We start from the raw sequence: 11,040 nt of genomic DNA, 5'->3' as shown, positions 1-11,040 counted from the left end.
TAGAAAATGCTTCTTCCTCAGTGTGATGATTAATTAGCTCTGAAAAAATCCCATTTTACAATCACTGGTAACAAATATGAGCAAAAATACCAGTCTATAAACTGGATCAGACAAACTAAAAGAGTTAACTGTGTAAACGTCTCACTTACTGTCCCCAAACATTCGGAAACGGCACAAACTGAGTGATGTGAGTCTAAATGATCCGGGCTGTTGTCCTGTCCTGCTACTGTTGTTTCCAGGATGGGTTCTGAGCTCCTCCATGACCTCTGTTGCATTGTTCTACACCACAACCACTTCGAGTCTCACATTCACATTGTAACTACATCTTCTGTTTATTTTACCCAGAGGTGGTTCTGACGGAAACCTGTTCACCCACCCGAGGTTGAAGACCGCAAGTCAAGAGTGCCGTGCCAACAATGCCGCTCCTGCTAGATGTGACGGTTAATGGCCAGAAATTCATTCGAATTATTCTCCAGATCACACAAAGAGGATGGAGGTTCCTGCTGGGTCTGGTTCCTCTTAAGGTTTCTTCTTGTAATTTTAAGGGAGTTTTTCTTGCCACTGTCGCCCTCGGCTGCTCAACAGGAGGTTTTTTGGGTCTCTCGGCCCTGGATTCTGTAAAGTTGCTTTGAGACAATGTCTATTGTAAAAAGTGCTATACAAATACATTTGACTTGACTTTGTTCCTCTATAATACAAGCTAACTTGTACAGTTCGAGTTTCATATTATACTTGTCTTGGTCAAAATTAAACTTTTTAGGCTGATATATGTTAAATGGCTGGACTCTGAAGGTATACAGTGTATCACAAAAGTGAGTACACCCCTCACATTTCTGCAAATATTTCATTATATCTTTTCATGGGACAACACTATAGACATGAAACTTGGATATAACTTAGAGTAGTCAGTGTACAGCTTGTATAGCAGTGCAGATTTACTGTCTTCTGAAAATAACTCAACACACAGCCATTAATGTCTAAATAGCTGGCAACATAAGTGAGTACACCCCACAGTGAACATGTCCAAATTGTGCCCAAATGTGTCGTTGTCCCTCCCTGGTGTCATGTGTCAAGGTCCCAGGTGTAAATGGGGAGCAGGGCTGTTAAATTTGGTGTTTTGGGTACAATTCTCTCATACTGGCCACTGGATATTCAACATGGCACCTCATGGCAAAGAACTCTCTGAGGATGTGAGAAATAGAATTGTTGCTCTCCACAAAGATGGCCTGGGCTATAAGAAGATTGCTAACACCCTGAAACTGAGCTACAGCATGGTGGCCAAGGTCATACAGCGGTTTTCCAGGACAGGTTCCACTCGGAACAGGCTTCGCCAGGGTCGACCAAAGAAGTCGAGTCCACGTGTTCGGCGTCATATCCAGAGGTTGGCTTTAAAAAATAGACACATGAGTGCTGCCAGCATTGCTGCAGAGGTTGAAGACGTGGGAGGTCAGCCTGTCAGTGCTCAGACCATACGCCGCACACTGCATCAACTCGGTCTGCATGGTCGTCATCCCAGAAGGAAGCTGACGCACAAGAAAGCCCGCAAACAGTTTGCTGAAGACAAGCAGTCCAAGAACATGGATTACTGGAATGCCCTGTGGTCTGACGAGACCAAGATAAACTTGTTTGGCTCAGATGGTGTCCAGCATGTGTGGCGGCGCCCTGGTGAGAAGTACCAAGACAACTGTATCTTGCCTACAGTCAAGCATGGTGGTGGTAGCATCATGGTCTTGGGCTGCATGAGTGTTGCTGGCACTGGGGAGCTGCGGTTCATTGAGGGAAACATGAATTCCAACATGTACTGTGACATTCTGAAACAGAGCATGATCCCCTTCCTTCGAAAACTGGGCCTCATGGCAGTTTTCCAACAGGATAACGACCCCAAACACAACCTCCAAGATGACAACTGCCTTGCTGAGGAAGCTGAAGGTAAAGGTGATGGACTAAACCCAATTGAGCACCTGTGGCGCATCCTCAAGTGGAAGGTGGAGGAGTTCAAGGTGTCTAACATCCACCAGCTCCGTGATGTCATCATGGAGGAGTGGAAGAGGATTCCAGTAGCAACCTGTGCAGCTCTGGTGAATTCCATGCCCAGGAGGGTTAAGGCAGTGCTGGATAATAATGGTGGTCACACAAAATATTGACACTTTGGGCACAATTTGGACATGTTCACTGTGGGGTGTACTCACTTATGTTGCAGCTATTTAGACATTAATGGCTGTGTGTTGAGTTATTTTCAGAAGACAGTAAATCTACACTGCTATACAAGCTGTACACTGACTACTCTAAGTTATATCCAAGTTTCATTTCTATAGTGTTGTCCCATGAAAAGATAAAATAAAATATTTGCAGAAATGTGAGGGGTGTACTCACTTTTGTGATACACTGTATATATGTATATACTGTATATATACAGTATATATATACTGTATATACACACACACACCCAATACACTGATGTAAAAATTATAAACACAAACTACACTCATTAGCTTTGTGATTTTAGGGTCTGTCAGTGTTTCTATCAGTTGTTGATACAGCAGGAACCCCCTATACCCTCCCTCCCCCAATTCATGGCTACAGCCTTGAAGAATCAATACTTATTTTAAACTCAATATTTTGGTTGCATCCCAGACTGAATACACTGTATAGTATGTGGATTGGAACAGAGCCTCAAAACGGAGCCCTGGCGACCTGTCCAGAGTGTTTCCTGCCCTTGAAATTGATGAATCAGACCCACTGCAACCCTGACCAGAATAAAGTGGTGGTAAAAACAAACAATGAATGAATCTCCTATGCAAAAGGATTTAACTAGTTCTAGGTAGGCAGCCATGTATTATGGGATATGTCCAATCTTTTTACAACATATGTAGTATGTACATTCTTCTTGGTTTGCATTTGAATTAAATAATGAACAATTTAATAATAAACAAATAAAACCAAAGTAAAGTTTACTTCATTTTTATTGAGTTTAATTCTACAGCAAAAGGTTTACAATAAACAGAAAGATAAAAAAGTAAAGGAAAGTTTCATTTTTTTTTTTTGCTTTTTCAAAATGCTCAATATTTCTAAAGTGAAACCTTTAGAATTTGCCATGAAATCTTTCTAAAGTTAAACCTTTAGAGAATAAGACAACTCTGGAAAGTGGAAAGCACATTGCCGACGATAAGCTACGTTATGTCGTGCAGCAATCACGTTCTTTCTGAAAAACGTCCTAGATGTCAAGAGTCCGTTTTCCGTCTGAACGCCGCTCTGACGCACTGGTGAAGTCTGCGTTGTAGACAAACACAAACTCGCTTTTATCCTTCCTCTCCAAACCTCATCCGCACAAAGAATGAGGGCCGCTGGGTCGCTCTCGTGGCATGCCTGGCCTCGTTCACATAAAGAAGGAGGACCATCTTGGCATGGACGGGACGAGAAGCGACGAGACCGCGAGGGGCCGCTCGGGCCTGCCTCGCGCTGCCTGGACCGGTTAGCCTCCTCAGGAGCGTCCAGGGATGAAGCATCATCATCATCATCCTTGTTTAAAAGATGCATGGATTTGCTTTAAGGGTTACAGCCAGAAGTGAGACCCGGGGTCAGATCAACGAGCGGGCAGGATGATCTCCGGGAGCCAGTCGTTGGAGCGCCGGCTTTCTTCACAGAACATGTGCAGCTTCTCCAGAGACGGGTCCTCCCAAGAACCATCAGCAGGAGTCTGGAGGAGAAATAAAGAAACACATGAGCAACTTGATGTAGATGGTTTCTAATGCTGCCTAATGTTGGATAAGTCCAGCCTGAGGTTCCTGAGAGATCTTTTAGGGGATCTTGAGATTGTCTGGCTAGCACAAATAGCAAAACTAAAATGGTTCTAAAATATCCATGTTTTAACTACAATCTCCAAAGGTTCTTGGTGCAAATTTTGTCCTTCTTCAACTTTAAATGGTTGCAAAATTAATAACAGCTCCTAAAGGAAGTTCTGTTAAAGTTCTTTGGGTTCTCTCATTAGCAAATTAATCATTTCATAAAGAAACTCCGAAGGTTCAAGTGAAAGGACCTGAAAATGTTTAGGATTGTTTAGGACAGCAGAACCATCATGATCCTGTTGGAAATGCTCATCACCTTGCCCAAAACAAGCCATATTTTATTTTTATCATCCAAAAGAACATCCAAAAAGTTCCAGAAATGTCCTTTAGGAGATCTGTGGATTGTCTAGAACCTTTAAGTGTCACTATAAAGCTAAAAACAAAACGGTTCTTAATCAGTTTTTAATATCAAACGATTTTTGGAGAATTTTGTATCTCCAGTTCACCTCACTTGCACGACTGTGAGAGGAAACCGGAGCTCCTGGTGGAAACCCAGGCAGACACGGGGAGAACATGCAAACTCCACAGAAAGGACCCGGACAGCTCCACCTGGTCACTGTGAAGCGACAGTGCTACCCACCAAGCCATACATAAGTTACACAAATACATAAGTTTATGTTTTAGATAATACACACCGTGATCAGGAGGCAGTGACAGTCCTCATCTTCACTTTTGGCACCGACGATTTCAGCCAGGCGCTGCACATCGTTCACCCTCACGATACTGATATCGTTATCGAAGCAGAAAGCCTGGATCAGGGTGAAGTGGATCTGCAGGGCGATGTCGCACTCGAACTCCTCATCCATCGCCAGCACGCAGAACGACACACTATCCGGGTCCCTGCAAAGCAAAAAACATAACAAAAGTGCATGAGCTCAGTGCAGCAGTGCATGAAATGCATGAACCTACTGAAATCGGTGCACTAATTCAGATCAGATACTCACTCGTTCATTATTTTGGCGCACTCGTACACCCCAACAGTGACACGCCCTTCAACATCAGCACCCTGCACAGCCTCCACCAAAGCTTTGCTTTCATTCACCATGATGCACTGAGTAAAGATCCGAACGGAGCACAGAGAGAGAAACAGGAAAGAGATGTGAGTGCTGCTCGGCACGCGTCGGGCTTTTATAGTCGGAAGCAGGCACGCGTCCTCACCGAGCCTTCTGATTGGCTGCGGCGAGACAAGACGGACAGACGCGTGCCTTTAGATCTGCATGACAAACCTTATAAAAGAATAAATTATAAAAACTCTTTTTCATGCAATTATTTAAAAGAAATAAAGAAAAACATCTTGCAGAAGGGTGCAGGGCCTCCTGCATGGCACGTGTTGCATTTTTTTGCATTCAGTTTTGCGCATTAATGACTTTTAATTTCCGAATGTAGAAGCGTTTTGCAAGCTGTGCACGCATGCATTGGATGAACCCTAAAGAAGAAAAGGAAACGTTCACAGTTTGTTTTAAAGATCTACTTCAATTAAAAGTCAATTAAACATATTTATGTCACATGACAACAATGCAAATGTGTTTTTTCCTCAAATAAAACTTTTTTTCAAGTTGCGCACACATGTGCTTTAGATGATATGAGGACTAAAGAAGAAAAAACTAAAGTCCAACATTTGTTTTAAAATTAAAAGTCAGTTAAATACATTTATATCTCACGACAACAATGCAAAGGTGATTTTCTACGATTTTCTAAGCATGCAGTGGATGATATGAGGACTAAAGAAAAAAAAGAAACGTATAAGATTTGTTTTAAAAGGAAAATATCTAAAAGTCAGTCACATTTATGTCTCATAACAACAATGCAAACGACTAAAAAAGAAAAAGAAAAGTTCAAGATTTTTAAAGGGTCTAAAACTTTAATAGCAAAAAAGTCAGTTAGACATATTTATGTCACATGACAACAATGCAAAGGTGAATTTCCCCCAAATTAAAACATTTTGCTTGTGTTGTGCACACATGAGCTCTGGAGAATATGAAGACTAAAGAAGAAAAAAAGAAATTTGTTTTAAAATTAAAAAATCTAAAACTTGAAAAGAAAAGAAACGCATTTATGTCACATGAAAACAATGCAGAGGATTAAAAAAAGAAAAAGAAACGTTTAAGATTTGTTTTAAAGGGTCTAAAACTTCAAGACTAAACTAGACAACAAGTCAGTTAAACACATTTATGGCACATGACAACAATGCAAAGTGATTTTCTACCAATGATTTTTTTCGCAAGTTGTGCACGCATGTGCATTAAAAGATATGAACACTTAAGATCACTCAAGATTTTTGTAAAGAATAAAAAATTTAAAAGAGAAAGCCAATTAAACACATTTATGTCACATGACAACAATGCCAATGTGTTTTTTCACTAAATGTAAACTTTTTGTTAAAGAAGTCAATGTGCGTAAAGTTTGGAGTGCATCGAAGTAAAACTGATAGATACAGATTCATACACTACAGTATAAACCATCATTTCTCCTCATAAAATATATAAATGTTATATGAACATTGTGCACGCTGTAAGCTTTTAGTTCTTTTATTTATTATTAATAATTACTGTATTTATGTTTCTTGTTAAATAGGTTAACCTTCTTTGCAAAACTAAAATGCGCATTAAAAAATGTGCACATTGGAAATTACCTTTCACCTCCTAAACACAATGTATTATTTATTATTATTTATAATTGTGCACTCTGATAATTTCACTATCTCTTGTTAACTTTTTTTTTTACATAAAATGCTTATTGCATAAATGTGAGAGTTAATCACAGATAGAATTGCAGCTTCACAAAGTTAACTTTTAGTTTAAAAGTGTAACGTTTGAATTCTTTGTAATGATTTATAATTTGTGCAGCCAACACCTTAAAAGCAACACCAGGTCAAACCTCAGCATCCACTTCTGTGAAAGCAAAACAAAGCCAAATAAACGTGCAGCTGTAGCTTTGTGATTTGTGCCACCAGTTAAAGCTGACCAGTGGAAGCTAAGTTTACTGTCCTGACCTCTTGTCCCCCACCCCACCCCATCATGAGCAGATGTGTCCATGGGAGGTCTTCCACTTGTTCTCTAGAGGGATGAAGGGGGGGGGGGGGGGGTCTCCAAATGCCACGCTTACAAAGTGACACTACTTATGGGTATGCAAAACAGCCACGCGTGGTCCTGATATCCACAAAACCAAAACAAGACGAGTTACCGAGTCCTGCAGAGCTGAGGAAGAATCTGGAACTGAAGGTCACACATAATGATCGTCAGCATCTTCTACCTCAATATAAATAAAATTAAGAAACAAAAACTATGTTTCATTTATATTTTACTATAGTCCTTATGTCAATCTACCTTACACAGTAAAGTGAGGTGTACAAATAATCAAAAGCTCCTTCTTTAACATGCCATATTTAGTTTGTACAGCCCGTTCTGTTAATGATGTGCTGGTGCTGGTGCAGAGCAATCATTTCACCTATAGCATTAAATCTGCAAAACATAATAACAATATAATACAATACAGCACATACTGTACATACACATACATTTGCAAAAATATATTTCAAAAAGGAAATTAAAATGCATCACTGTGCAAAGATTATCCCCCCTGTGCAAATATGACCCCCTGCAGGGGTTTGTTTGTTTGTTTATTAGGAATTTAATGTCATGTTTTACACTTTGGTTACATTCATGACAGGAACGGTGGGTACTCATTACACAAGATTCATCAGTTCACAAGTTTAATATCAAACACAGTCAGTCATGGACAATTTTGTATCTCCAGTTCACCTCACTTGCATGTGTTTGGACTGTGGGAGGAAACCCGGAGGAAACCCACTCAGACACGGGGAGAACATGCAAACTCCACACAGAAAAGACCCAGACCGCCCCAACTGGGGATCGAACCCAGGACCTTCTTGCTGTAAGGCAACAGTGCCACCCCCCTGCAGGGGTAATGTGCAAAAATAGTCCCCCACATGTATAATTTACCCTTCTAAAGTGATATCAATTCATTACATGAAACTGTGGTTCCCTAGTGGGTAGAGCTGAGCTGTGGGTTACCAACTGGAATGTTGTGGACTCGCCACTGTTGGGCTCTTGAGCAAGGCCCTTATCCCTTTAGGCTACAGGGGCCTGTGCAATAACCCTGCACCATCCGAAGGACCTGGGATATGTAGAAAGCATTCTATAAAGCATTCTGGCCTGGATTATTATTCATTTGTAAATAAATAATTTTATGCATGAAAGTGACTGAATATTTTCCCCTCAAAATGGAAACAAAAGTCAAACTTTGCAGAAACGTGTAGTACAAAACAAATATGTGTACAGTCAGATATCCACCTTCTGCAAAAAGAGAAGCAAAGCAAGTTTAAAACCGAGTGTTTAAAAGTATTTGCATAATAAACTCACTCTTACATGTAAAACATAAGATGTACAACCTTGCTAATGTAGTGCTAATGTTTTAAAACACTTTTAAAACTTGCATCCTTTTCCAAATAAAAAAAAACTATTATTTTTAGACAACAGCTTGCATGATTGACAGTTGCACAATGATCTGTTTTGCATTGTAGGTTAATGTGCATGTGTACTGATGCAAGTTGCCTAAGTCAGTGAAATAAACCAAAATACTAACTCACCAAAAATCGCCAATGCAAAACCAACCAAGTCAAAGTCATACAAAACTCCTGAGTTTAGCATTAAAGCTATTGAACTGGAATCATGATAGTAGTTTAAGTCATTAATCATTGATCCTCACAGACTGACAGATGAAGCATATGGACGTTAGGACTATCACATGAATATGTATTGACTTGTTTCTTGCAGCCATTAGATTATAATGAAGAGTATTTAACACAGGCTGCTGTACAATCTTACGCTGCCATTGTTTTTAGGTTGTTAGGTTGTATATCTTACGTCTTACATGTAAAAAGTTTCATCTGCCATGCAGCCACTGTTGGACCCTTGAGCAATAACTCTGTGCCCCTGTGCTCCGATCCTAGTTCCAAACAAGCTGGGAAAGATGTATATATAATGTGTTGAGATGTATATATGACAAATGTATAGGCAGTTGTAGCCTAGTGGTTAAGGTACTGGTCCGGTAATTAGAAGGTTGCCGGTTCAAGCCTCACCATAAGTGTGTTCTGTTTTTTGAATCTATAATGCAGGATGGCACAGCAGCAAATTATTGATTCCAGAGAAACCTGACCCACCACAACCCTGACCAGGCGGGGGTGAAACATGAAAATGAAATGAAATGAAAGTGCAAGAGTGAAGAACTGGAGATCTGATGAATATGTGTGAACTAGGCCAGCTGTAGCCTAGTGCTTAAGGTACTGGACCAGTGATCAGAAGGTTGCTGGTTCAAGCCCCACCACTGCCAGGTTGCTGCTGTTGGGTCCTTGAGCAAGGCCCTTAACCCTCAATTGCTCAGACTGTATACTGTAACTGTAATGTAAGTCGCTTTGGATAAAGGCGTCTGCTAATTGCTGAAAATGTAAATGAAATCTACACTGCACAACAAGTGTTACAAACATTTCTGCTCGAGTTGATCAAAAGTTACACACTGCAGCTTAAACTCTTATGATTTTTTACTGTAATTAGGCTCAGTAACGATGATTTTACATTCCTAAATGCAGGCTGCATGCACAGTGGTGCACAGTGGTGCAGAGAGTTGTGATTTGGATCTGAAGTGCAGACTGAGGACAGCAGGCGGCTGCTGGTGCTGTCAGCACAATAGGATTCATGCAGGCATTAAAAGAGGTGGATTTATGAGGCCTAATCTACAGCTGCTGTGTGTGTGTGTGTGTGTGTGTGTGTGTGTGTGTGTGTGTGTGAGGGGAGGGGGTTCGAGGCATTGTTCAGGTTTCGCGGGAACACCTGTCACTCGCGAGCACGCACGCACCGCAAAGCCGGACGCACGAGCTGCAGATGCGACTCGCGAGCCGCTTGCAACACAATACAGCGATCCGGGGCTGCACGCGCCCGTGCTGCAGGGTTCAGTAGTTCAGCCCTGCAGGTTTATGCTCATGCAAATCAGGACGGGTCTGATGGTTCTTTGACTGGGTTTAACTCGAAAACACAACACGAGAAGAGCTCCAGCCGTGCAGCAAAATCAGAGCAATCCTAAAATATTTAGATTAAAACATTTTGATGTCACGTGTTGAGTTTAGTAGGTGGTAAAAGGTGCAATTTGTAGTAGTTTGGCTGTGCAGATAAATACACGTTTCTAAATACAGTACTACACCTGGTGTCACATCACATCAGCATGCAACATGTACAATGACATTAGCACACAGTTTATGGAACGATTCTATAACCAGGGTCTCATGTGCACCGGTGCAAAAAGATCCCCTGTGTACTGAATAAAAAAATAACAACATATTTTATGTTCCCTGCACATATACTGTAGGTTTTGAGCGTTTGATACTATAGATAAACATACAATGTTCACTACACATAGCAAAAATCATGAAGAAATGCATTTCCACAACAGACAAGAGGACAATGTGTGCATGTTGGGTGTTATCCAGCAGCTGTTATGCTCTCTGCTTCACAAGCTATGAGTACAAGTTCTGAACAGGCAACACACACACACATTTTTTATTTTATTTATGCATTGAAGAGCAGCCAGCCCACCTTCTGCAGGGGACTGCTGACATTAAGCAGAGGCAACGCTGACATTAAACCCAGGACTTTAGGACTTTTGTTGCAATGGGACATCTGGTCTATGAGTGACAAAGTGAAATATGATTAAATATCCAAACTGCTCCTGGGGAACATTAAAAGTGTTTTGTATCATGTTGTCATGTTATAAGGGCAGATTGGGGTTTTGTTGACAAATTTGTCTGCATTTGCAAGTAAAAAATTTATTGACGGTGCACTTAAACATATTATCTTTAACATATTATTATTATTTACTTATATTTACGGCTGGACACACAAATGTCCATTTATTACTAATAAAGTACACAATGTCAGGAGTATTAGTGCAGGTCATTAGTAAAAATTCAAGCCTTTTGGTGCATTTCTTTAGGATATATCGAACTGGACTAATATGCATTAACATAAACACACTTCTACATTATTTTTCATATATAATAATGATCCCGACTAGAACTATGTGTATACAGGTTTCGAACTTTAAACACTGTGCTGTATGTTTTATTTTGGGTTGTGTTGGTGTGCTGGATGAACAATGGTGGTGTTGGGTGCTGCAGGGTTGT

General features: G+C 40.6%; 1 protein-coding gene across 1 annotated transcript; it reads right to left on the bottom strand.

Annotated features, from left to right (window-relative positions):
- Positions 1-3,067: 3,067 nt before the first annotated feature.
- Positions 3,068-4,890, bottom strand: LOC134330382 (growth arrest and DNA damage-inducible protein GADD45 gamma-like). The gene is made up of 3 exons (XM_063011487.1): positions 4,790-4,890; positions 4,481-4,685; positions 3,068-3,697 (listed from the first exon to the last, which is right to left on the bottom strand). Exons 1-3 carry the CDS (start codon positions 4,888-4,890, stop codon positions 3,584-3,586), a joined length of 420 nt encoding a protein of 139 aa, XP_062867557.1. The 3' UTR covers positions 3,068-3,583.
- Between the last annotated feature and the right edge of the window lie 6,150 nt (positions 4,891-11,040).

Source organism: Trichomycterus rosablanca, chromosome 16, assembly GCF_030014385.1.
Source record: "Trichomycterus rosablanca isolate fTriRos1 chromosome 16, fTriRos1.hap1, whole genome shotgun sequence".
In the NCBI taxonomy this organism is placed as follows: Eukaryota; Metazoa; Chordata; class Actinopteri; order Siluriformes; family Trichomycteridae; genus Trichomycterus; species Trichomycterus rosablanca.
The sequence above is the reverse complement of the archived record's forward strand: the minus strand, read 5'-3'. Positions and strand labels throughout refer to the sequence as shown.

What these genes read in the sequence shown, in the direction of transcription:
- LOC134330382 (XM_063011487.1), bottom strand. Translation starts at nt 4,890, where the DNA reads ATGGTGAATGAAAGCAAAGCTTTGGTGGAGGCTGTGCAGGGTGCTGAT. An exon ending in TGCGCCAAAATAATGAACGA is followed by an intron (nt 4,686 to 4,789) that starts GTGAGTATCTGA and finishes TTTGCTTTGCAG; the next exon opens with GGACCCGGATAGTGTGTCGT. An exon ending in GTCACTGCCTCCTGATCACG is followed by an intron (nt 3,698 to 4,480) that starts GTGTGTATTATC and finishes TTTCTCCTCCAG; the next exon opens with ACTCCTGCTGATGGTTCTTG.